Source organism: Geotrypetes seraphini, chromosome 18 (genome assembly GCF_902459505.1).
Source record: "Geotrypetes seraphini chromosome 18, aGeoSer1.1, whole genome shotgun sequence".
NCBI lineage: Eukaryota > Metazoa > Chordata > Amphibia > Gymnophiona > Dermophiidae > Geotrypetes > Geotrypetes seraphini.
In genome coordinates, this window is record NC_047101.1 from 26,236,599 (window position 1) to 26,264,516 (window position 27,918).

At 45.9% G+C, this 27,918-nt stretch overlaps 1 protein-coding gene across 1 annotated transcript in view; it reads right to left on the minus strand.

Annotated features, from left to right (window-relative positions):
* Positions 1-27,918, minus strand: part of STING1 (stimulator of interferon response cGAMP interactor 1) — a 57,905-nt gene that overhangs the window by 7,884 nt on the left and 22,103 nt on the right. Inside the window, exons 3-6 of the mRNA XM_033927224.1 lie at positions 25,215-25,401; positions 23,327-23,435; positions 16,693-16,931; positions 3,179-3,365 (exon numbers count right to left, since the gene is read on the minus strand). Coding sequence (XP_033783115.1) covers positions 3,179-3,365; positions 16,693-16,931; positions 23,327-23,435; positions 25,215-25,401 — 722 coding nt within the window. The remainder of the gene's footprint in view (positions 1-3,178; positions 3,366-16,692; positions 16,932-23,326; positions 23,436-25,214; positions 25,402-27,918) is intronic.

A 27,918-nucleotide genomic window follows, 5' to 3' on the forward strand; every position in this document is an offset into this window, starting at 1 on the left:
CTATCCATGCAAACTGGTTACATTTTGGCTGAACACCACAACAGGGCTCATTTTCAAAAGAGAAAAAGGGTCCTAAGAATGACTACGTGCTAAAATGTCCAAATTGACATTTTCGAAGCACATTTTTTAGACAGTTTTCTAAATTGGACTCCGGGGGTGGGGAGGGTTGGGAAGGGGGGGGGGGTTGTTGCATTGTTCTTTCTTAGAATAAGTTACTGATTGTATTGTTTGTTTTCTGTTGGAACAATAAAAATCATTTGAACATAGACAGTTTTCTAAGCCTGTTGGGGACATGTTTGGCATTAGGGTATATTTATGATTTGGATGATTTTCTGCCATAATAGAACACTGCAGAAAATGTCAAGGGCAAAACTTGGATGGTTTAAGGCTAGACCTCATTCTTGGGGATTTTAACTTTCACTCTGATGATCCTACTGATACTTATGCTTCTAAGTTTCTTGTCTTAACCTCCTCATTTGACCTCCAGTTATAACAAATAAATCTAATCTAATCTGAATTTCTGCATCGTATTTATCAACCATTCTTCAGATACGTTAAAGGGTAGCAGCCGTCCAGGGAGGAGGTGGGACCGTTGGATGACGGAGATAGGAAGGGAGTGGTGAAGGAGGAGAAAGAAGTGGCAGAAAGACTAAACACGTTCTTTTCGTCAGTATTTACAAATGAGGACACATTCAACATACTGGAACCTGAACAAATCTTCAAAGGAGAACAAGCAGAAAAATTAACATTCATGGAAGTAAACCTTGAAGACGTACACAGGCAGTTAGAAAAACTGAAAATTGACCGGGCCCGGACAGAATCCACCCTAGGATACTGAAAGAGCTTAAGGAGGAAATAGCATAACTACTACAGCAAGTTTGTAATCTATCCCTGAAAACAGGCGTGATCCCAGAGGATTGGAAGATAGCCAACGTTACACCCATCTTTAAAAAGGGATCAAGAGGTGACCCGGGGAATTACAGACCGATAAGTCTGACCTCAGTTCCGGGGAAAATGGCAGAAGAATAAACTTATGAAAACAAGCCAACATGGCTTCTGCAAGGGAAGATCGTGCCTAATGAATTTATTGCATTTCTTCGAAGGAATTAACAAACGGATGGACAAAGGGGACCCCATAGACATCATATACTTAAACTGGTACTCCATGAACGCCTACTTTGGAAACTGAAGAACCAGGGGTGGAAGGAGACGTACACAGATGGATCAGGAATTGGTTGGCGGGTAGGAAGAAGAGGGCAGTAGTGAAGGGCCACTACTTGGACTGGAGGAGGGTCACGAGTGGTGTTTCGCAGGGGTCGGTGCTTGGACCGCTGTTATTCAATGTATTTATAAATGATCTAGAAACAGGGACGAAGTGCGAAGTAATAAAATTCGCAGACGACACCAAACTATTTAGTGGGGCTAGGATTATAGAGGAATGCGAAGATTTACAAAGGGACCTGAACAGACTGGGGGAATGGGCGAAGAGATGATAGATGTAAGTTCAATGTAGAGAAATGCAAAGTCTTGCACGTAGGAAACAGAAACATGAGATACAGCTACATTATGGGAGGCTGTTACTGAGTGAGAGTACCCAAGAAAGGGTCTTGGGGGTAATAATCAACAAGACAATGAATCTGTTGGCACAGTGTGCAGCGGCCACTAAGAAAGCAAATAGAATGCTAGGTATAATCAAGAAGGGTATTACAACCAGAACGAAAGAAGTTGTACTGCCGTTGTATCGGGCGATGGTGCGCCCGCATCTGGAGTACTGCGTCCAATATTGGTCGCCGAACCTAAAGAAGGATATGGCGATACTCGAGAGGGTCCAGAAGAGAGCGACACGTTTGATAAAAAGTATGGAAAACCTTTCATACGCTGAAAGACTGGAGAAACTGGGGCTCTTTTCCCTGGAGAAACAGAGACTTAGAGGGGATATGATAGAGACTTACAAGATCATGAAGGGCATAGAGAAAGTGGAGAGGGACAGATTCTTCAAACTTTCAAAATCTGAAAGAACGAGAGGGCATTCGGCAAAATTAAAAGTGGACAGATTCAGAACCGATGCTAGGAAGTTCTTCTTCACCCAATGGGTGGTGGACACCTGGAATGCGCTTCCAGATGGCGTGATAGGACAGGGTACGGTATTGGAGTTCAAGAAGGGATTGGACAATTTTCTGAAGGAAAAGGGGATAGGAGGGTTACTATACAGGTCTTGGACCTGGTGGGCTGCCGCGTGAGCGGGCTGCTGGGCAGGATGGACTTCTGGTCTGACCCAGCAGAGGCACTTCTTATGTTATCCAGTACAGGTTCAAGGTGATTTATAAGCCAAGAGGCCAAATGGATGCCTTAAATCTAGCCACACAACTTTCCTACTTTTAACGAAAGATTCATAAAAAATTATTAGCCAGGTAGACTTGGGAGATGATCCTTGGGAAATTGATCTATTTTTTGGGATGTGATAGGGACTTCCACTATCAAAGAAAGGATACTTGACTGAGTGGACCTTCATCTGACTTAGTATGGTTATTTAGGAAAATATTTATTGGCCAACTTACTAGCTTTTAAATACACTGTCCAAAGAAGTGAACAATAAAGATTAAAATTGTATTATGCACAATAAAGGCCCTCTTTTACAAAGGTTTTAGTGCGGATTTAGCATGTGCTGAATCAACACATGGGCTAACTGCTAACGTGTCCATAGGACAGCGTTTAGAGCGTGTTTAGCACACACTAAAAAGCATTGCACACTTTTGTAAAAGAGGGGGAAAGTCAATCCACAGTTAAACCAACTACTGTATTTTGTCAACTAGAAAAGGTTAACTATCTGAGCAGTTTTAATTTTGCTGCTTTGACAGCACCTCATTGAAAATCAACTCCAAGTAGTAAAATCTAGATTGACCTAGTTTATGTCCTGGAATAATTTATCTGACATTTATGTTATTCCAGATACCTGGGAAGAAAAATTATTTTTTAAAAATGCAGTTGAGCTTGAATGATAGCTAAAACTCATTGAAAAAGCAGGTAGAATGTATAGTGTAGAGAGGGGGAAATTAGCACAAGTGGACCACAGATTCTTGGGGGTTTTTTGCCAGTCAAACACTGTGTAATTCTATGTATATTCAAAAGAAAGCTGGGGAAGCATCTGAACTTAACAGCAGATCTGTGAGCTACTGACCATCATACACCACAAGTCTATAGCAGTTTCTGCAATCCAGGGAATTTTCCAGAATATCTTTCAAAGTTGTATAGAAAAGTTTTGCTTGTAGAAGGCGATCCTCACTACTGAATCCAGCACTGGTTGTTCCAGACATTGCATACAAGGTGTGCAGTGGCGTAGCATATTCAACAGGGCAATAATATAGCTAACAAAAAGAAAAGAAATGCATTATTACCAGGTTAAATCTCCCATTCTAAAGTAACATTAGCCTTCAAATTTACCCCCTCCTTTATAAAGCCATGCTAGCGTTTTTAGCGCGGATGCCATGGTAACAGCTCAGACGCTCATAGGAATTCTGTGAGCACTGGAGCTGTTACCGCGGCAGCCAGAGCTAAAAATGCTAGCGTGGCTTTGTAAAGGATGAGGTTAATAAACAACCTTTCACCGGACCTTTTAAAGCTAGAAATTCAGGTGTCCTTAATTAAACTCAATTTGCTATTTTACTATTACCAGTTGTTTTAAGAACTATATCAATATAAAATCTGTCCTGCTCAGGGCCAGTTTTAGGGACATGCAACCAGGGGACCCAAAGATGCCTGAAGCTAAAGGAGGCCCAGCCTGCTGCTAAGATTTGGGGCTCCCTCCTAAGTTTTTTTCTAGGCCCCAGCATGAGGTACATAATAATAATTAAAAAAAAAAAAATTCTAAAAACCCGCTTAACTCAGTACTTAGATGATCAAAAAGACAGGTCATCCAAGTACCGATAATCAGTGGCGTACCTAGGGTATGTGGCACCCGGGGCCCATCATTTTTTGACACCCCCCCCCCCCCCATGTAAAATTTTTTTTTTTTTTTTTTTTGCAATAACCATGAAATGGAATAAATGGTCAGAATAGAAACGGCACCAAAAAAAAAAAAAAAAAAAAAAAAAAAAAAGAAACAGGCAGTGAAAATTTTCTTTTATTGAACCTCATTTATGTAACCATTATTCCAAACATAACATAACATAAATTATGTCGGAATTGTCATGACATCAGAAGTACATATGGAGTAGTTGCAGGTGATGCTTGGGACAGTTCTGATTATGTTAGTTTGGTTTTATGTGTTTTTTGAATAGAAGGGTTTTTATTTCTTTTTTTAAGGTTTTGTAGTTTGTGGTCGAGGTCAATAGGTTGTAGAGTTGGGGGTCAAGTGTTGCAGCTCGAATGGCTAGGAGGTTGTCGAACAGTTTTTTTCTTTTGACGTTTTTGGTTGGAGGGTGTGTGAATGGTGCGTGAGTTCTCCTATGTCTGTTTGAAGTGGATTGAATTATTTAGCTGAAGAAATTAGTTACCCCCCCATTCCACACACATTAATTCTCTTCCATTTTTGTTCCCATTATAAAAAAACACTGATAAGTTCCCAGGAAAAAAATACATTAAAATAAGAAGTGAAAACAAAGGCCCCTACAGATGAGAACATAACATAAGAATAGCCTAACTGGGTCACACCAATGGTCCATCATGCCCAGTAGCCCATTCTCATGGTAGCCAATAGTGCTGCCCGATTCAGAGAAAAATATTTCATTCGATTCGATTCACCCTGTTTTCGATTAGATTCACTGTTAATGACACCGCTTTTTAAGTTTAAACAAAGTATAACAATAAATTTCACAACAACAATAAATTTCACAAAGTACTTAAAAAAAAAAAAATCACATTTTTCCATTAAAGCAGTTCTGGAGACATTTGCTTGAACAGTCTTTTTTCCCAGTCCATAAGCAAGCAATATGAAAAAGATTTCCTTAATTATCTACTCAAACATTTTTGCTATTTACTTTCATTGTACCTAGACTATTATTCAGTAGAAAAAATTGTTGCTGCTGAGTGCACCAATCCAGGGCAAGCAGACGCTTCCCCCATGTCTTAATAACAGACAATGGACTTTTCCTCCAGGAATTTGTCCAAACCTTTCTTAAAACCAGCTACGCTATCTACTTTTAACATAACTTCTGGCCACTTCATTTTTAAGCTTAGATCTTTCCTTCCAAACAGAGACCTTGCTAGATGTCAAATACAGCACAAGGTAACTTCACATGGACTTAACTGTGCAGGAAATGAATCTCCTCATACACCCACCATATAGTGCAAAAATGTGCAAAGGTCTGTTTTTTTCTTTCGATCACTACATAGCCTAATGCCACACAAGCAGCGCTGTTACAAACATATTCTGAAGGTCAATGCTAAGGTTGACAAAGTTTCCTTCCTTGGACCAGAAGGAGATACTGACAAACCACTGGAAGAGATTCTAAAACAACTACCCAGAAATAACACCCAAAGACCCACTCAGTGTGTGAGCCAGTTGAGTGGAGTGGACTAACTGGGGGTGGAAATGGGCCCAGAGTTTGCTCAGCAGAATTTCCCAGACTACCTCTTCCTCTCAACACACTGACATGCTACCACCACCACCAACACTAGGAACACCTCACCGAGTATGCCAGCAATGCTTATAAACTTTATAAAACACATTATTATATTTTCTTATAAAGCATATATTTTAACTGAACTCAGCCTTGCCATTCACAAAAATAGAAAAGTTCCCATTTCAAGCTGTCTCATGTACACTTTTCAAATCTAACATATTGTAATCACAAAACAGAAAATAAAATTATTTTTTCTACCTTTTGTTCTCTGATCAATATTCAAATCTTGTTGGTCCCAGGCTCTTGTTGTCTTGCTTGCCAGGGTCTCCTTTCTCCGTGCTAACCATCCGTCTGCCATCTCTGTTCTCCCCTTCCGTTTCCCTTCCCTCCCCCGGAGATCTGGCATCTTTCCTTTTTTTTGTCTCCATCCACAGATTCACCTTTTCTCAACTCCCCACCACCCCAGGATCCACCATCTCTCCCTTTCTGTTCCCAACTATCCTCCTATCCAGTATCTCTATCCCCCCTCCACACCATCCCCTGTTTCCAAGTTCTCTCCCTTTCTGTTCCTTCCCTCCCTAAATCCCATTATGCACCATCTCTCTCCCACTCCTCTGTTTTTAGACCCATTATTTCTAACCCCCAAAGTCTGGCATATGCACGTATCTTTGAACCCCCCCTTCCCTCTCTCCCTCTGTGTACTTTTACACCAGGACCCCCCTCCCCCGAAGGTCTGTCCCCCCTCAGAAGGGCTACACCCCACCCCTGAAGACCTGCACCCCCCGAAGGACTTTACCTCCCACCCGAAGGTCTGTCCCCCTCTGAACGCCTAAACCCCACCCCTGAAGGCCTGCACCCTCCCCGAAGGATTGTACCCCCCACCCGAAGGTCTGTCCCCCCCTGAAGGCCTGCACCCATCCCGAAGGCCTGCACCCACCCCGAATGCCTGCACCCACCCCGAAGGCCTGCACCCACCCCGAAGGCCTGCACCCCCGAAGGCCTGTCCCCCCCCCCTTGAAGGCCTGACCCCCCCTTGAAGGCCTGCCTGCTTGTCCCCCCTTGAAGGCCTATCCCCCCTTAAAGGTCTGCCTGTCCCACCCCCTTGTAGGCCTGTCCCCCCTTAAAGGTCTGCCTGTCCCACCCCCTTGTAGGCCTGTCCCCCCCTTGAAGGCCTGACCCCCCCTTGAAGGCCTGCCTGCTTGTCCCCCCTTGAAGGCCTGTCCCCCCCTTGAAGGTTGGCACCCCCCCAAAGGCCTGCACCCCCTTGAAGGCCTGTCCCACCCCCTTGTAGGCCTGTCCCCCCCTTGAAGGCCTGCCTGCTTGTCCCCCCTTGAAGGCCTGTCCCCCCCCTTGAAGGCCTGCACCCCCCCTTGAAGGATGGCACCCCCCCAAAGGCCTGCACCCCCTTGAAGGCCTGTCCCACCCCCTTGTAGGCCTGTCCCCCCCTTGAAGGCCTGCCTGCTTGTCCCCCCTTGAAGGCCTGTCCCCCCCTTGAAGGCCTGCACCCCCCCTTGAAGGTTGGCACCCCCCCAAAGGCCTGCACCCCCTTGAAGGCCTGTCCCACCCCCTTGTAGGCCTGTCCCCCCCTTGAAGGCCTGCCTGCTTGTCCCCCCTTGAAGGCCTGTCCCCCCCCTTGAAGGCCTGCACCCCCCCTTGAAGGATGGCACCCCCCCAAAGGCCTGCACCCCCTTGAAGGCCTGTCCCACCCCCTTGTAGGCCTGTCCCCCCCTTGAAGGCCTGCCTGCCTGTCCCCCCCTTGAAGGCCTGCACCCCCTTGAAGGTCTGCACCCCCCCCGAAGGCCTGCACCCCCCCGAAGGCCTGTCCCCCCACTTGAAGGCCTGCCTGCCTGTCCCCCCCTTGAAGGCCTGCACCCCCTTGAAGGTCGGCACCCCCCCTGAAGGCATGCACCCCCCCTGAAGGCCTGTCCCCCCTTGAAGGTCTGCACCCCCCCCCCGAAGACCTGCACCCCCCCTTGAAGGCCTGCCTGCCTGCCTGTCACCCCCCTCCCCCTGAAAGTCTGCCTGCCCGCCCGCCCGCCCCACCCTGAAGGCCTGATGCCCCGACCCACCCCGAAGGACCATTCGCCCCCCTGGCCTCCCCGCACTACCTATGAAGCAGCCGCAGCAGGATCGCGACGTCAGCTATCTTTGCGCTGCTTAGGAGCTGCTTCCTGCGCCGGGCTACCTTAAGCTACTGCCCCCCCCCACGCCCGAAGGACCGCTCGCCCCACTGACCTTCCAGCACACCTATGAAGCAGCCCGCAGCAGGATCGCGACGTCAGCAATCCCTCAGCTGCTTGGGCGCTGCTTCCTGCGCCGCGGTCCCGCCCCCTCCTCTGACGTCAGAGGAGGGACGGGACCGCGGCGCAGGAAGCAGCGCCCAAGCAGCTGAGGGATTGCTGACGTCGCGATCCTGCTGCGGGCTGCTTCATAGGTGTGCTGGAAGGTCAGTGGGGCGAGCGGTCCTTCGGGCGTGGGGGGGGACTGAGCGGCAAGGCTGGGAACACCCCCTCAGGGCTGGTACCCGGGGCGGCCCGCCCCCCCCCCGCCCCCCCCTAGGTACGCCACTGCCGATAATCAAACAGGGTTTTAGACGTATCTAAAACCAGCTTAGGCCTTTCCTCTACCTCTGTGCACCCAGAGCTAAAAGGGGCATTTTTGGAGGAGTGGGTAACATAGAAACATAGAAATAGACGGCAGATAAGGGCCACGGCCCATCTAGTTTCAAGTTTATTAGGATTTTATATACTGCCTATCAAGGTTATCCAAGCCAGTGTTTTTCAACCGCTGTTCCGCGGCACACTAGTGTGCCGCGAGATGTTGCCTGGTGTGCCGTACGGTCAGGGCCGCCATCAGGGCAGTACCACCAGTCCTGCATTCAGGGGCCCGGAGCTGACAGTGGGCCCGGGCTCCCCCAGGGTCCTAGGCCACAGTCTAGGGAGAGGGGCGGTCCGCCCCACGTGGACAGGAGAGAGCTGGACGGGGGACCCGCAGAGTTCAATACATCTCGAGCCGCGAGGCTCGTCTTCTGTTCCTGCCTGCCCTGCAGCTAACATATAGCCGATCGCAAGCGTTCCCCGATGTCAGCACTGACGTCGGAGGGAGGGCTTAAGCAAAGCCTGCCCTCCTACGTCAGCACTGACGTCGGAGAATACTTCCGTTCGGCTATTTGTGCGCGGCAGGGCAGGAAGCAGAAGACAAGCCTCGCGGCTTGAGCTTCGTTTTGCTGAGAAAGTTGCAAAGATGGGCTGGGAGGCAAACACGGAACACAAAAGGGGGAGGGAGTGCGTTTTGGACACAAGGCATGAACTTGGGAGAGAGGGAGGGAAAGAGATGCTGAGGTGGGAGAGGGAATGTGTTTTTGGACACAGAAGGCATGGACTTGGGAGAGAGGAAGGGAGGGAAAGAGATGCTGAGGTGGGGGAGGGAATGCGTTTTTGGACACAGAAGGCATGGACTTGGGAGAGAGGAAGGGAGGGAAAGAGATGCTGAGGTGGGGGAGGGAATGCGTTTTTGGACACAGAAGGCATGGACTTGGGAGAGAGGAAGGGAGGGAAAGAGATGCTGAGGGAATGGGTTTTTGCACACAGAAGGCATGGACTTGGGAGAGAGGAAGGGAGGGAAAGAGATGCTGAGGTGGGGGAGGGAATGCGTTTTTGGACACAGAAGGCATGGACTTGGGAGAGAGGAAGGGAGGGAAAGAGATGCTGAGGTGGGGGAGGGAATGCGTTTTTGGACACAGAAGGCATGGACTTGGGAGAGAGGAAGGGAGGGAAAGAGATGCTGAGGTGGGGGAGGGAATGCGTTTTTGGACACAGAAGAAATGGACTTGGGAGAGAGGAAGGGAGGGAAAGAGATGCTGAGGTGGGGGAGGGAATGAGTGTTTGGACACAAGGCATGGACTTTGGAGAGAGGAAGGGAGGGAAAGAGATGGTTGTGTACATGGGGAATAGAAGAAAGGAGAATTTTTGGTCATAGGGAGGGAGTGAGGTACAGATAGTGGCATACCAGGGTGGGGGGGGGCGGTCTGCCCCACCCCGGGTTTACGTCCCAAGGGGGTGCACAGCTGGCCACCCTCCAGTGTTGTCCCTAGGCCGGCAAACTGCGGCTCTTTAGCCACTTGAGTGCCACCGCCGCCATCAGGAACAGGCCGGCGCCAAGTTCTCCCTGCTTTTCCCTGTGGGGCCGGCCAACTCTCGCCACTCGCGTCAATTCTGACGTCGGAGAGGACGTTCTGGGCCAGCCAATCGCTGCCTGGCTGGCCTAGAACGTCCTCTCCGACGTTAGAATTGACGACGGGTGGCGAGAGTTGGGTCGGCCCCGCGGGGAAGAGAAGCAGGGAGAACTTGGCGCCGGCCTGTTCCCGATGGCGGCGGTGGCACTCAAGTGAATTACTTTATATATAGTCAATATAGGCACAGAGTTAAATTTTTTAACATTTTCTAATGGTGGTGTGCCTCGTGATTTTTTTCATGAAACAAGTGTGCCTTTGCCCAAAAAAGGTTGAAAAACACTGATCTAAGCGGTTTTTACAATCAGGTAATCAAGCATTTTTCCCTCTCTGTCCCGGTGGGCTCACAATCTATCTAATGTATCTGGGCTATGGAGGATTAAGTGACTTGCCCAGGGTCACAAGGAGCAGCGCGGGGTTTGAACCCACAACCCCAGGGTGCTGAGGCTGTAGATCCAACCACTGCGCCACACACTCCTCCTAGTCTGCCCACCCCAATGACCCTCCCCTACCTTTCTCTGTGGATAGATCCCACGTGTCTATCCCATTTGGCCTTAAAATCAGGCATGCTGCTGGCCTCAATAACCTGAAGTGGAAGACTATTCCAACGATCAACCACCCTTTCAGTGAAAAAGAATTTCCTGGTGTCCCCGTGCAGTTTCCACGGATGCCCCTTTGTTGCTTCGGGACCCTTGAAAAAGAAGATATCTTCTTCCACCTCGATGCGGCCCGTGAGATACTTGAATGTTTCGATCATATCACCCCTCTCTCTGCGTTCCTCGATTGAGTACAGCTGCAACTTATCCAGCCATTCCTCGTACGGGAGATCCTTGAGTCCCGAGACCATCCTGGTGGCCATTCTCTGGACCGACTCCAGTCTCAGCACATCCTTACGGTAATGCGGCATCCAGAATTGCACACAGTATTTCAGGTGGGGCCTCACCATGGATCTATACAATGGCATAATGACTTCAGGCTTACGGCTGACGAAACTCCTGCGTATGCAACCTATGATTTGCCTTGTCTTGGATGAAACTTGCTCCACTTGATTGGCAGTCTTCATGTTCTCACTGACGATCACCCCTAAGTCTCGTTCTGCTTCAGTTCTTGTTAGGATCTCGCCATTAAGGGTGTAAGTCTTGCATGGATTTTGGCTGCCCAGGTGCATGACTTTGCAATTTTTGGCATTGAAGCTGAGTTGCCAGGACCTAGACCAGCGCTCCAGTAGGAGCGGTCGTGCATCATGTTGTCGGACATTGAATTTATGTCTGTTGTGCTTTTGCCCACTACATTGCTTAGTTTGGCGTCATCGGCGAATAATGTTATTTTACCTCGCAGCCCTTCTGCCAAATCTCTTATAAAGATGTTGAATAGGATCGGGCCCAGGACCGAGCCCTGCGGCACTCCACTGATTACCTCCGTCATTTCAGAGGGGGTGACGTTCATCACTACCGTCTGAAGCCTACCTCCAAGCCAATTCCCAACCCATTTCGTCAATGTGTCGCCTAATCCTATAGAACTTATCTTGCTCAGCAACCTGCGGTGTGGTACGCTATTGAATGCTTTACTGAAGTTCAGGTATACGATGTCCAGGGACTCCCCAACATCCAGCTTCCTCGTCATCCAGTCAAAGAAGCTGATCAGGTTGGATTGGCAGGATCTCCCCTTAGTAAATCCATGTTGACGGGGATCCCGTAGATTCTCCTCGTTCAGGATCGTATCCAATTGGCGTTTGATTAGAGTTTCCATTAGTTTGCACACTATTGATGTGAGACTCACTGGTCTGTAGTTTGCTGTCTCCATCTTGGAGCCTTTCTTGTTGAGTGGAATGATGTTAGCCGTCTTCCAGTCCAACGGGACATTACCCGTACTAAGGGAGAGATTGAAGAGCATGGATAGCGGTTCCCCAAGACATCATACAACTCCCTGAGCACCCTGGAGTGTAGGTTGTCAGGCCCCATTGCCTTGTTAACCTTAAGCTTTGACAGCTCGCAGTAGACACCGCTGGGTGTAAACTCGAAATTACTAAACGGGTCATCTGCGTCAACCCTTGTCTGTAGCTGAGGGCCAAGTCCTGGCGCCTCACGGGTGAAGACTGAGCAGAAGTATTCATTTAACAGGTGGGCTTTTTCAGAGTCCGCTTCTACATAGTCTCCGTCTTGTTTCCTAAGACGTACTATCCCGCCTGAGTTCTTATTTCTGTCACTGATATACCTGAAGAAGGATTTATCTCCTTTCTGGATGTTCTTCGCTAGAAACTCCTCCATGCGGAATTTGGCCTCTCTAACTGCTGTTTTGACGGCTTTTGACTTGGCCAGATAGACTTCCCTAGAGTCCTGTTTCCCTGATTGTTTGTAAGAGATGAATGCTTTTTTCTTCTCCTTGATGAAGTCCGAAATCTCCGCAGAGAACCACTGTGGCTTATTGTTCCTTCGCCGTTTACTTACTGATTTAACATAGCGGTTTGTTGCTTCTTGTATGGTGGCTTTCAAAGTCGACCACATTTCTTCCACGTTATCGGTTTCTGCTTGGCTTTGTAGCGCCTGGTGAACGAAGTCTCCCATTTCTTTGAAGTTCCACACGCACAATAACTGCTCCATTAGAAAAAGAAAAAAGCACTCCCCTCCTTCTGCCAATGATGACCTTTCCAGCTCTGCACCCCATGAACCGGCACCAGGAAACAACCCCCAATGCCACGGCAGCGAAAACAGCAAGAGGGATGCTCACTCCCTCCTGCCATGCTGACCCTGCCCCCTTGTGTGAGAAGATTGGCAAGAGAGGTGCTCACTCCCTCCTGCCATGCTGACCCCGCCCCCCTGTGTGAAAGAAGATTGGCAGGAGGGATGCTCACTCACTCCTGCCATGCTGACCCCACCCCCTGTGTAAGAGAAATTGGCAGAAGGGATGCCTACTCCCTCCTGCTACCAGATGCTCCCCCGACCTCCCGGTATCTTTTTCTGAAGTTAGAAGCAGGAGGAAAACATGGTACCTCCAGCTTCCAAGGCCCACCGATCCAAAAATGGCAGGCCTTTCCTCCTTGGTGCATCATGTGATGAACAGGGAGGGGCCTAAGGCCCTGATTGGCTCAGTCACCTAAGGCCCCACCCAGCATCTGGTAGCAGGAGGGAGTGGGCATCCCTCCTGCCTGTTTTCTCTCAGAGGGGATAGTCACCATCTTGCACGGGGGTGGGGGGTGGCAAGGGTTAGCAGGAGGGAATGGGTATTCCTCCTGCCAATTTACACTAGTGTGGGTTGGGGGTGCAACATTCGTCTGGGTGGACTGTTATCAGGGGGGGGGAGGTGGTGCTTTTTTTCTTTTTTTTGGATGGGGCAGCTATTGTGTGTGACAGGAGCCTTCCCCTGCCAGCTCTGCACATGTGTGAGAGTTGCTCTCACAGCGATCAATCTGATGGGAGAGTCAGGGATTACGACAAACCTTCGTGTGAATTAGAGAATGACACGGGGAGCGATCCCCGCAGGGAGCCGCGGGGTGGCTGCGGTTTGGCTGCGGGCTTTGGAGACTCCATAGCCAAATCACCGCAGACACGGGGACAAAAGTTTTCACCGCCCGCAAAAACGGTGAAAAGATTTGTCCCCGCAGGCAAATGTACCCCCTTCTATGTACCGCTATTTACCTTGTCTTCACCGTGAGTCTTTAGTTCGGGACCGGGTGTCAGATTTTTTCCAGCGGCCATGTTTGTCTCCGCGTGGTCTGTCTCCTCAACTCTCTAGTCTCTACCCGACTTGCACGTTGCCGCATTGACTCCGCCCCCTAATATACAGGCTCTTCATTGGTCAGTTCTTTTTGCTCAAAGAAGGGGACCAATCGCTACTGCCACACCTGATATTTAATGGGTTGTAGTGCAGCAGTAGCGATTGGATTTCGGAGCCGAGCCCAGGATTTGAATTTTGTTTGCAGTCGCTGCCTCGCTTGGATTCACTCGTTTCACTTCGTCAGGTACAAGTAAGTGTTCTCCCCGGCTGATTTAGATGACCACCCATGCTGCCGATGCTCCTTCCCGGGCTAACTCGCCACCGAAAATTTTGTTTGACGCCTGCCTTTTTTTGCCAGCCTGCTTTTACTTGCTTTGGGCCTTCCTCGTTGCCGGATCCTGCCTACTTTCTGTTTCCGCGAAGGCAGGACCCGGCAGTGAGGAAGGCCCGAAGCAAGTAAAAGCAGCAAGTTGTAAGCTTCCCTCCGGGCCGGGGCTCTATCGTATGCGTGTCGGCTTCCCTTCTCTTCCCCCCCCCCCCGGGACGCTACTTCTGGTTTCGGAGGGAAGAGAAGGGAAGCCAGCACGCACACAATAGAGCCCCGGAGGGAAGCTTACAACTTGCTGCTTTTACTTGCTTCGGGCCTTCCTCGCTGCCGGGTCCTGCCTTCGCAGAAACAGAAAGTAGGCAGGTCCCGGCAACGAGGAAGGCCCGAAGCAAGTAAAAGCAGCAAGTGTAGTGGTATACAATTTGAGAAAAAAAAAAAAACGCACGGACATTGGACCTGATTCTGCTTGCTCTCGCCACGACACGGACCTCAGATTTTTAAGGCGGTACAGGTTTAGATCCGCGAGGTCCGTCAGGTCCGCGCTTTACCCCTTCCCCAACCTTGGTGCTTATTGTGGTCAGCCAGGAAGAATGAAATCAAAAAAGTTCGAGTTTAGTCAAGCTGTGATTTGAACTTTATAGGCTTTTTTTTTTTTTCCATCCTTTAACTGGCAGGCAGAAGAATGCTCCATTTATTAATCTTGCAAAGTCTGATACAGGAAAAGCTAAAAGTGCATCAGGATTTAAGGAACTTGGGGTGTGCAAATCTACTTAATGCAGAGATTACAGTAAAACAAAATCACTTTTCTATTTCACTGCAGCTCTATGAGGTTCTTTTGCCCTTAGCTATAGTCAAATGATGGATAGGAATATGTTTATTTCATTTAAGTTAAGGGAAAACAATATTTTTTCTGAGTATCCTTTAAATAATGGTTCACAAATTAATTCAGCCTGTTTTAAGGCTGGGTTTTGTTTTTCATATTATTGCTTCTGTTTTTATAATCCTTAAAAAATAAGGGGCAATTTTCCAAGTGGGTTCTTCCTAGTAGGCACCCTGAGACTGTACAGGGAACGCCTATTCTATAGCAGTGAATGGGCTCCCAGGTTCCATTACAGAATGGTAGCCTTAGATTCAGGCGCCTTACAGTTAAAGCAGCCATAGAGCATGTCCACTTGTGGGAGAAATGATTTTATTTTCAGTTTAGTGATCAAAATGTGTCTGTTTTGAGAATTTATATCTGCTGTCTATATTTTGCACTATGGCCCCCTTTTACTAAATCGCAATAGCGGTTTTTAGCACAGGGAGCCTATGAGCATCGAAAGCAGTGCAGGGCATTCAGCGCATCTCCCTGCGCTAAAAACTGCTATTGCGATTTAGTAAAAGGGGAGGGGGGGTATATTTGTCTATTTTTGTATAGTTGTTCCTGATGTGACATTGCATAAAATCATCTGCCTTGATCTCTTTGAAAACTTGCGGAATATATGTGGGGTGGGGGAAGATTAGTGATAGAAAAATTGTATGGAAAATGACTATTTTCAATTTAGTGACCAAAATGTGTCAGTTTTGAGAATTTATATCAGTTATATTTTGCATTATATTTGTCTATTTTTCTATAGTTGTTTCTGAAGTGACATTGCATATTTTAGTCATCTGTCTTGACCTCTTTGAAAAATGAAACAAATATTAATTAATATTTTCTCTGCATACAGTGTGCTTTGTGTTTCTTTTAATTTTGTGGTTACCATAATGAATTATTATATACAGTAGTGTACATGAAAAATGAATGGAAGAAATTGCATTACAATTAGTACTATTTACTATTATGATGGGGATGGGGGTCAGGGGTGGAGATTGGCCTGGGAAACTTGGTTGAGAGAAACACTGGTCTAGGTGACTATGGACTTCACTCAGTAAGGGCCCCTTTTACAAAGCCACAGTAGCGATTCTCCCTTGGCAAATGCACCAAAGTCCATTTGCTGTGGCACAATTGCACGAATGCATGCCCTTAAAAATCAAATTTCATGGTAGCAGGTTTGCATTTTAACCCATTTGTGCAGATGATTTGTTGTTCATCCACGGGTTAAAAAATAAGGACAATTAAAAGTACAGGTTGTGTTTTGTTTTTGTATAGTTAACTAAGTTGTAAAGTTGTAAAGAATGTTTCCTTTATACGTTAATAAAGATAAGTATATAAAATCATACCTGTTTGAGGCTTTTATACATGCTGCGGTGACGGTGACGGGGCGGTGAATGGGATGGCAGTGGCGGTGACGGGGCGGTGAAAGGGATGGCGGTGACGGTGACGGGGCGGTGAAGGGAATGGCGGTGATGGGGCGGTGCAGAGGATAGTCGGCCGGGGACGGGGCGGTGACAAATTTTTTCCCCGTGTCATTCTCTAGTGTGAATCATTTGCATGCAAACTTTTTAATGCATCAATAGCTTTTTTTGTATTGGCCAAAAATTGGATTGGAGCAGAGCCACACAATCTTACCAATGATCTTTAGTATATCTAGCCCACAGTTTGGGGAAAGAAACCTACTCATCAAGACTCGTATGTCCTGTGCACCAGAAACCAAGATATTATAGTGAAACAGGCCAGATACTAGGAAACAGTGAGCAAAGAGATAACTTGTTCAATGGACAAATGCAAAAAGTTTGTTATTTTCCTTTTGTGATTTTTAGCAAGAAAAAGGCAAAAGTAAAACAGATAGAATTAGGTAGTAGAACATTTAAAACGAGCCTCATCCAAGTATTGAAAACTGTACAAAAGAAATCCAGAGAAACTTATCACTGTGGAGAGTCCCCTAATTCCATTGCTCTCTCTTGTTTTTAATCTAGAAAAAGGTTAGTTATGATACCCTTCCATCTTCATCAACAATTCGGTACATGCTGTTCTTGTAGACTCTTCCTTTCACTCCAGCTCTGTCAATCTGCAGAAGGGGCAGCTCCTTCACGAACTGGATGTTGCTATCAACCTCACTTAGATTGCTGTGGATTCGACAGCTTAATGGGATTAAAATATGCAGTTTGCAGATTTCCTCACAACATAAAAGGTTGCTGTTCTCTTTATTGAATGAACTGACAGCCTTCTTAAGATCTAAAGAATTAGAAAAAGAAGACAAACTGTTCGTTAATGAAAGCATTCTAATTCCTGGCTAGTACTTCAATCAGTTTTATTTTGTAGATGCTTTAAAAATAATTAATATAATCAGAAGAAATCTTATTATAGAAAAGGCTTCATTGTGGGATTGAGTTGCAGAGTAGAGAGCTGCACGGGAACGGGGACAATGAGAATCCCGCGGGTTCCCCCTTCGGGTCACGGGGATCCCATATGGACACCACCTAGGGTTGCGGGGATCTTGTGGGGACGCCTCCTAGGGTCGCGGGGATCCTGCGGGGTTCGATGCAACTCGAGCCACGAGGCTCGTCTTCTTTTTCCTACCTGCCCTACCGCAGCACACAGCCAACCGGAAGTCTTCCCCGATGTCAGCGCTGACGTCAGAGGAATGGCTTAAGCGCTGACATCGGGGAAGACTTCCGGTCGGCTATGTGTGCTGGGGCAGTGCAGGCAGGAAATAGAAAACGAGCCTCGCGGCTCGAGCTCCATTTTGCTGGTAATTTGCTTGCAGATGAGGGCTGGGAGGCGGAACACAAAAGGGGGGAGGGAGTGCGATTTTGGACACAAAGCATGAACTTGGGAAAGAGGATGGAGGAAGGGAGGGAAAAAGATGCTGAGGTTGGGGAGGGAGTGCGTTTTGGACACAAGGCATGAACTTGGGAAAAAGGATGGAGGAAGGGAGGGAAAGATGCTGAGGTGGGGGAGGGAGTGCGTTTTTGGACACAAGGCATGAACTTGGGAAAGAGGATGGAGGAAGGGAGGGAAAGAGATGCTGAGGTGGGGGAGGGAGTGCGTTTTGGACACAAGGCATGAACTTGGGAAAGAGGATGGAGGAATGGAGGGAAAGAGATGCTGAGGTGAGGGAGGGAGTGCATTTTTGGACACAAGGCATGAACTTGGGAAAGAGGATGGAGGAAGGGAGAGAAAGAGATGTTGAGGTGGGGGAGGGAATGCATTTTTGGACACAGAAAGCATGAACTTGGGAGAAAGGAAGGGAGAGAAAGAGATGCTGAGGTGGGGGACGGAATGCGTTTTTGGACACAGAAGGCATGAACTTGGGAGAGAGGAAGGGAGGGAGATGCTGAGGTGGGGAGGGAATGCGTTTTTGGACACAGAAGGCATGAACTTGGGAGAGAGGGATAGAAAGAGATTGTTGTGTACACGGGAATGGAAGAAAGGAGAATTTTGGGTCATAGGGAGGGAGTGAGGTACAGATGAGAGGGAGAAATATTGTGGTGGAAAGGGAACAGTGGGACAGATTGAAATGGATGCAAGAGGGAGGAATGTTGGACATAGTGGTGAAGGGAATGGAGGGAGAGATATGGCATGGTGCTGGAGAGGGGTGATAGAAGGAGAAATGTTGGGCATGGGGCTGGTGGGCAGGCACGAAAGATGAGAAAGGGATAAATGCTGGACCATGGTAAGAGGAACCAATGGACAGCAACAGAAGAATTTACAGAAGATGGGAAAGCGGAAAAAAGAAACTGGGACCAACTTTATGGAAAAATAAGTCTCCAGATAACAAAGATAAAAAACGGAATTTATTGACTAAAATATGTTAGCTTTGGGAAATGTATATAGCAGATGTCTTTGCATTGTGTTCAAAAGAAAAGGAAATGCATTTCTGGTTTTATTTCTACAGTGTTGAAGTACTTGCTGACCCTTGCTGTGATTGGTGGGGATCCCCAAGCACCGCCAGCAGAGGACCTCCTCTAGAGACGGCCAGAACTCCCCTCCACCAAGCACAGCAGTCGCTGGCAACATCCATGAGCCACTGAGGTGCCAGCATCTGTGACTCAGGGACGCTACTGCTACTGCCAAGCTTTGCAAAAGGGACCCCCGGCCAACTGCAAAGGAAGTCCTCAGCTGACAGCTTGTGGGTTCTCATCAGCTGAATATTTATATTTTATATTTACATTAGAGGTTCTGGTAGAAACTCATTTACAAAGTATGTATTTTTCCCAATTAATATTTCCAAATTAATAAAGTCTCTTTGCTTATTTGTAAATGGGTCTCTACCAGAGCCTTTAATTCAGTAGCATAATTAAACGAAATAACTATTTCTGAAGTTTATAGGGATGGGCGGGGCCAGAGGTGATTCCTTGCGGGGACAGGTAGGATTACTCACAGAGATGGGTGGGGATGGGTAGGATTTCTGTCCACGCGCAACTCTCTATTGCAGAGACAGCTGGTCAGGAGTGTATTTAGGATTGGGAGGTCTCTCTGTGGTGTAAATCACAGGCAAGAAGTGTCCATTAGATCCAGTCCTAGATTTCTGTCCTTATCTAAAGTGAAATAGATTGGCTCAGCTTGCTCTTTAAGATGTACAGGTCAATGTGCAGCAGAAGGAGTAAGCCATTTTTTTAAGCAGTTACTATGGCATTTAAAAATTATATATATTCAGTGGTTTATTAGATGTGATATATAACCCCTCATAAGGAAAAAATATTGGAGGGGTTTACTTAAGTATGTTGTTGCCTTATAACTACTATGGGCCAGATTCACTAAATGCACCGATCGTGTCCTGATCAGTTTGCAATTGTTTCCCGACCTGATTCACTACCCTTCTGGCCGATCAATGTCCCACCTGATCCGATCTGCCCATTCAAATGAGGGGAAATGGCAAGCATAAGTAGGAAACCATCGATTCACTAAACAGAAGAAGAAACACCGATTGGGTTTGCCGATCCAAAATGAAGCGACTGCTGACTCTTCTGCTCTCTGCCACACTGAAATCCCAACCACCAACATAAAAAATAAAAAAAACTGTACATATGCATACTCCCCCCTTTTTATATATTGTGCAAAAAGCGATGCAAGCCCGTGGTTTTAACCCACAGGTTAAAGTGTGTTCTGTTTCATAGTCTGGCTGCAAAGCATGTTATGTTCTATTCTGTCAGCACAAATTGAAATGATTCCTTTGGGGAGCTGCATATGTCGACCTGTCTTTTCTTCATGTACCTATGCTTCTTGCCACATACTACACCTTAGGGCTTTGAATGTCCACTCGTGGGGCCAGCGAGTAAACTGAAGCCACCCCTCCCCCTTTGTTTTGATCTCACTTGTGCAGAGAGCAAGCGCATGTGCGGATCGCATCTACAGCCTATCAGGATGGTCTGTACTTGCATCACAATCGCTCTGCAGTGATCCGTGGGATCGTGGTGAGGTGTGTTTCCGATTAGATAATTTGCATGAGGACTCTTTAGTGAATCGGTCGCCCGAAAGAACTCGGCCACAAATCGCCCAACAATGATCCAGACTGGTGAGTTTAGTGAATCTAGCCCTATGTTCTCCTAAACATGTAAATTATCTTATAAGTCGCCTTGAACCTAGTTAGGCATACAGCAACTCAAATTGTGGCTCTGCGTGTGCTTTCCCACCTGGGGTCAGAAAGCAAACAGAAAATAAAATGCTAAATGGGACGATGGGAAAGGTATCTTGTTGAACCTTCTCTGTTGTGGGATGCTATGGCTTGACTACCCCTCTGGTGCCTATTAAAAAAAAAAAAAAAAGTCTACTCCCCCAGACTTTAAAACTTAGCTACATACAGAGAGTGGGCATAAATGGGAAGTTCTCCGATTGGGAGAAAGTGACTAGCGGTGTACCCCAGGGCTCGGTACTTGGGCCGATCTTATTTAATATATATATCAATGACTTAGAAGAAGGAACATCCAGTGAGATCATCAAGTTTGCAGATGACACAAAGCTATGCCGGGCGATCAGATCGCAGAAGGATAGCGAGGAACTCCGGAGCGACTTGTGTCATTTAGAGAAATGGGCAGAGAAATGGCAGATGAAGTTTAATGTGGAGAAATGCAAAGTAATGCATTTAGGCAGAAAAAAAAATAAGGAATATGAGTACAGAATGTCAGGTGCAAGTCTGGGTAAGAGCAAACAAGAAAAGGACCTGGGTGTACTGATAGATAGGACCCTGAAACCGTCAGCGCAATGTGCAGCGGCAGCAAAGAAAGCAAATAGGATGTTGGGCATGATAAAGAAAGGAATCACGAGTAGATCAGAGAGGGTCATAATGCCGCTTTACAGAGCAACTAGTGTTTAAGCCTGTTACATTAATGGGTGCTAGAATAGATGTCTGTCTGTCTGTCTTTCTCCTGCCCCCGTCTCTTTCTTCCTTTCTTTCTGTGTCTCTCCTTGCCCCATCTATCTTTTTTCTTTCTGTCTCTTTCCATGCCCTGTCTATCTTTCTTTATTTCTTTCTATCTTTCTTTCTCCCTCCCGCTGTCTATCTTTATTTCTATCTTTTTTTCTTTCTGTCGCTCTCCCTGCCCAGACCCACACTAATATATGTGTGTGTGTCTGTCTTTATTTCTTTCTCTCTCTGTCTCCTTAGCCGCTTTCTGTATTTCTGTCTTTATTTCTGTCCAGTGAGTTTGTAAGGTGTGTTTTACTTCTCCTGATGAAAACATACCAGCTGAAATACATCCTTAAAGAAGCTGCTTGAAATTGAGAGAAAGTAAGTGCTTTGAATTGAGTCTGTTCTCTCAGAAAGCAACTTCTTCTTATTTGGACTGTTATATGCTTTATTAAAGGTGCTTTGGACTTCATAGTGTTGCAGTTTGTTAATTAGTAGTTGGCAGTATACATAGCAACCATCAAGAAATATGTATTCATAAACAGGTTAATCATGTAGTGGGTGTTGTACATTTATATAACTAAATACCTACCCAAAAATATGCATCTGTGAGTGTTTATTACTAATGCATAGCTTTAGACTCCTACCTCAGGGAAATGACAGTGAGCAGATTCTGTTCCAGGGCTAGGTTAGACAGTTGCAAACACTTCTGGAGTGCCCCATCTTCAAAAAAGCTGAGAACATTGTTATCAAGAAATAAATGTTTCAAGTCAAGCAGTCCTTGAAAATTCAGCCCTGTTCCATTTCTGCTGGCATCTTTGTCTTAGGTGTGGCTCCTCCCTGGCGCTTTCAGGCCTTTCCTTGGGTGCGTTAGCCAGCGCTAATGTGCGCAAGCGGCTCTAGCACCGGCTTCTCCACCCGGACTTGGGCACGCGCCACGCTCTGCCCCTTAGCTACCCGGAAGTACCGGGCTTCAATCGCCTGCTCCCAGTAGGCCAAGAGAGAGGGTGGGAGGGGAGAGTGGCTGCCATGGTGATCTGTCCGACTCCCTGGTGACAGGAGCCGCCACGGCACCTTTAAAGTGAAAAAAGAAGTCTGGCAAGGGAGCTGGCCAACTGGCAGTTCAAGTCGGAGCTTCGGTCTTGCCTGCTCCCTGCTTGCCTTGCCATATTGTATTTTTTTAGTTGAAAGACGCGGCGGTGGCTCCTCTCATGATCCCCACCTGCGTCGGAAGTCCGACGCAGGCGGGGATCGTGAGATGAGCCACCGCCGCGTCTTTCAACTAAAAAATACAATACGGCAGGGAGTAGGCCAGACCGCAAAACAGCAAGAAGCAGCAGGGAGCAGGCCAGACCGAAAAACAGAACCCTAAGCCGCGCATGCGCACTCCTACCTGCGGGTCGCTACAGCTCACGGAAAACCGGCGCACGCATAGGAAGTGCGTATGCATGGCTTACTGTTTTATTATATTAGATGGTCAGACCCTACTTGGAATACTGCGTTCAACATTGGTCTCCCCAACCTGAAGAAGGATATAAAACTGCTGGAGAGGGTGCAGAGACGAGCAACGAAGCTAGTAAAAGGTATGGAGAAACTGGAATACGAGGATCGACTTAAGAAACTGGGATTGTTCTCCCTTGAGAAGAGGAGACTGCGAGGGGATATGATCGAGAACTTCAAAATACTGAAAGGAATCGACAAAATAGAGCAGAAAAAATTATTTACATTGTCCAATTCGACATGGATAAGAGGACATGGAATGAAGCTAAGGGGGGGACAAGTTCAGGACAAATATCAGGAAGTTCTGCTTCACGCAGAGTGGTTGACACCTGGAATGCTCTCCCAGAAGAGGTTATTGTGGAATCGACCATCCTAGGTTTCAAAAGCAAACTAGATGCACATCTCCTACGAGAGGCATAGAAGGACATGGGTGACTAAAAATTACGGCAGGTGTACACCTGGCGGGGCCTCCACGTGTGCGGTTCGCCGGACTTGATGGACCAAGGGTCTGATCTGGAGATGGCGCTTCTTATGTTCTTATGATCTCTGAAAAAAATAAAAGGGACTCGTTAACAAAAGTTTTCCCAGAAGATGGCTCTGGAAAGGTAAATACCTATGCTTTTTCCTGTTGAACTCTAATACTTGAAGGTTTTGAACATAGCTTGAAAATCTCTCCTCCCCATATCAGTTATTTTATCAATTTTTATTTTCAATTGTAATTTCAGACCAGTTTTATAAATGTCATTTCAAAAGAGAGAAGGGAGATTCATTTTAGACTTACTTGGCAAAACAAGCTTGAGATACCCCAGGTAAAAAGACCAGGCCAAGCCATGTGCTACATTCAGTTTTTGCTTTTCACAGATTTCAGACACTTCCACCATGGTAGGCTGCTGCAGAACAGAATAAATTAATTCACCTGACAGAAATTGCAACGTTTATAAGCCTAAGCACAAATGAAAACCTATGGCCTTCAAAACTGAGGTCTACATTTTCAGAATGTGAGAAAAGCACTGCCCACAGTAGAGAAAGACTTTGCAGAGACTTTGGGTAAAGTAATGCAATTTAGTTTATTTGCTTTTTGGCCAAAAAGATGTCCAATCTGCAGAAAAATTGGAAAGGGAGGCACACAGAAGTTTACATGATCACACAATATAGTTAGTTAATATCTTTTAGTTCCTCCTGCCTGTCTGCTCAGTGGATAGAGCAAAGACAGTTCACAACCTATCAAATACTTTTTCTGCCTCTTCCAGTCATTATACTCCACTGTCATGTGAGAGGTGCTGAAAAATCAAGTTTCAAGTTTAATATAAATTTGATTGATCGCTTATTCAAAATTCTAAGCGATGCACAAATCAGTAAAATTACAAAATTTAGGGGACATCAAAAGAGACGACACAAATTAAATCTTGTAAGACATATTAAAAACTAATATTACAAACATATTAAAACAAAAGGAAAGAAAGGGAAAAGAAATACAAGTTGTTTGATAGTAAATAAGACATATATGGGAAACTACACTGGGAAGGGAGAGATCATGTACTTCAGAGAAGTAAAGAAATGCAATTGAAATAAGGCTACTAGTTAGGCTTTCTAATTATCAAATGCATCCTTAAAGGAAAGCTTTTTAATTTGCTCTTAAATCTGTCCAAATCACGTTCTTCCCTTAAATAGATAGGGAGTGAGTTCCATGTTTGGGGGGCTGTGACAGAAAAAATGAATTGCCGTCGTATATTAATGGTTTTAAATGAGGGAATTATTAATAAATGTTGATCGTTTGATCTCAATAATCTATTTGAGGTGTAGGGACTCAGTAATTTATAAATAAAAGCAGGAGTTTTGTATAGCAAAGATTTGAAAGTAAGCAGACTTAGTTTATACATTATACGATGAGCTACTGAGAGCCAATGCGCTTTCTTAAGGAGAGGTGTCACATGATCAAATTTCTTAGATTTCATTATAAGTTTAATAGAAGCATTTTGAATAATCTGTAAACGTCTGATTTCATTTTGGGCTATTCCCTTGAATAAAGCATTGCAATAATCAATTTTAGAGATTACCAAGGAATGAATTAAAATGTTGAGTGATTTGGGACATAAAAATTTTGAAACTGAATGGATTTGACGAAGTCTGAAAATGTTGATTTAATAATACTACTACTGTGGTCATGATAGGTTAATTTATGGTCAAAGATGACCCCTAGGATCTTAATGCTACTTATTGACTGTAGAGTAGTACCTTTGATAATAATTGGGAAAATAAGCTTAGAGCCGTCTTTCCAGGGAAATAGCATAACATTTGATTTATTAACATTAAAAGCCAATCTGTTAGAGTCAAGCCATTGATGAATCTGTTCGAGTGAAACTTCTGCAAGACCCGATTCGTGGGTTCAGACTGAACAACCATCATATAGAATCCAGAGTGGATGTAACAGAATTACTGATGGAGACAGGATGCTGTGCTTGATGGACTTTGGTCTGACCCAGAATGGCTATTCTTATATTCATAAAATAATCATAAAATGGTTTATCTAGCCCAGTATCCTGTTTCCAACAATGGCCAATTCAGGTCACAAGTACTTGGCAGAAATCCATATACATTATGTTTTATACCTTTCCATCTGCAAAAGCACAGCATCACACATCCCAGTATAAATGTTTTTATTTCCATACCTGCAGGCCAAATGCAACCAACAGCAAGTGGCTAATGCACACCAGGACAACAGTTGAAGGTTTTGACAATTTAATCAATGAATCCATGTCAATCTGTGAAAGAAAGAAGCATCCAAAGAGCAGCATTAAAAGGAAATGCTTGACATTGATGCATGCAGATGCAGCCTTTGAGTATTTCCCCTGGTACCTGTTAAAGCAAACAAGAGACAGGGATTAAGTGAATGATAGTACTACTGTAATGCAGGATTCTCAACCCAGTCTTCAGTACATACCAAGCCAGTCAGGTTTTCAAAATATCTACAATGAATATGCATGAGATAAATTTGTATGCAATGCCTCCACTGTATGCAGTTTGTTCTCATACATATTCATCATGGATATCTTGAAAACCTGACTGGTTTGGTGTGTCCCAAGGACTGGGTTCAGAATTCCTAGTGGTGCATTTGAAATAATGATGAGTACCAGAGAAACAAGTAAAACTATTCAGTTCCAGGATGCACAAGGCTGTCTCCTGCCAAACAGTTGGAGGTTATCAGCACATACACAATGTAAACCTCTGAACAGTGTAAACTGGAACAGTGTGATAAAGCGGTGTCTGTAGCCAGAAGGATGCTAGGCTGTATAGAAAGAGGAATAAGCAGCAGAAGAAAGGAGTTGTTGATGCCCTTATATAGGTCATTGGGGAGGCCACATGGAGTATTGTGTTCAGTTTTGGAGGCCATATCTGGCCAAGGATAGACTTGAAGTGGTCTAGAGGAAGGTAATGAAAATGGTAAGGGTTTGAATCAAAAGAAGTACGAGAAAAGACTGGAAGACCTAAACATGTATACTCTAGAGAAGAGGAGGGACAGGGGAGATATGATACAGACATTTAAAATACTTGAAAAATATTAATATAGAACAAAATCTTTTCCAGAGAAGGAAAAATGATAAAACTAGAGGGCATAACTTGAGGTTGCAGGGAAGAAGACTTAGGAGTAATGTTAGCAAATTATTTTTTCACAGAGAGAGTAGTGGATGCCTGGAATGCCCTCCCAAGGAGGAAAACAGTGATGGAATTAAAAAAAGCATGGGATAAACACAGAGGATCTCTAATTAGAAAACAAATGGTATAAATTAAAGAACTAAGGCCAGTATTAGAAACATAGAAACATAGAATATGATGGCAGAAAAGGGCCGATGGCCCAACAAGTCTGCCCACTCGAGAACCCTCCCTCCAACTAGTTTGCCTGCTGAAGGACCCTTCTTCCCTGGAGTATCTATCGATTGAGCATAACTCCGTAGTACTCCCACTTGTTTGTCCCATCATCTCTTGAAGTCGAGCACGTTACTGGCCTCGACCACCTGGTGGGGAAGATCATTTCATCGATCAATCACCCGTTCAGTGAAGAAGTATTTCCTGGTGTCACCATGAAATCTTCCTCCCTTAAGTTTTAGTGGATGCCCTCTTGTCGCCGTGGGACCCTTAGAAAAAAGATTTCCTCCTCCACTTTGATGTGGCCCATGATGTATTTAAATGTTTCTATCATGTCACACCTTTCTCTGCGATCTTCAAGAGAATATAAGCGCAGTTTGATCAGACGTTCTTCATATGGGATGCCTTTAAGTCCTGAGACCATCTTAGTGGCCATTCTCTGTATCGACTCCACTCTCTTCACATCTTTTTGATAATGTGGTCTCCAAAATTGGACACAGTACTCCAGGTGAGGTCTCACCCTGGAACTGTATAACGGCAGTATTACTTCCGGCTTCCGGCTGATAAAGCTCCTTCTGATGCAATCCAGCATTTGTCTGGCCTTCGATGTAGCTTTCTCCACCTGATTAGCAGCTTTCATATCTTCCCGGATGAGAACTCCCAAGTCCCTTTCTGCAGTGGTTCTTGTTAAGTTTTCACCGTTTAAGGTGTATGTTTTGCGTGGATTTCCACTCCCAAGATGCATTACTTTAAATTTCTTGGTATTATAGTTGCCAAGTACTGGACCATTTTTCCAATACAAGCAGGTCTTGCTCCATAGTGTTGGGCCTGGTTGCACTATCAGGTTCTGAGGCCCTGCCCAAACGCTGCATAGTTTAGCGTCATCGGCAAATAGTGTAATTTTGCCTCGGAGTCCCTGAGTCAGATCCCCAACAAAGATATTAAATAGCATCAGGCCCAAGATTGAGCCCTGCTGATCACTCTCAATGTTTATGAGGGGATACCATTTACCACCACTCTTTGAAATCTTCCACTAAGCCAGTCTTGTACCCATGCTGTCAGTGTTTCTCCTAGTCCTAGCGAGTTCATCTTATTTAATAACCTTCGGTGTGGAACACTATCAAAAGCCTTACTAAAGTCCAAATATACTATGTCCAGGGGCTCACCCTCATCCAGTTTTTTTGTTACCCAATCAAAGAAGCTTATCAGATTAGATTGACAGGACCTTCCCGTTGTAAAGCCATGCTGGTGGGGATCTCTTAATCTTTCATCATCCATGAACGTGTCTAATCTGTTCTTAATCAATTTTTCCATGAGTTTACTCACTACTGATGCGAGACTCACCGGTCTATAATTTTCAGGCTCCGACCTACCTCCCTTTTTGTGGAGCGGGATAACGTTTGCAATTTTCCAGTCTAGGGGTACTTTACCCATGCTCAGGGAAAGTTTGAAGAGCACGGCCAACGGCTCTGCCAGGACATCGCTCAATTCTCGAAGTACTCTAGGGTG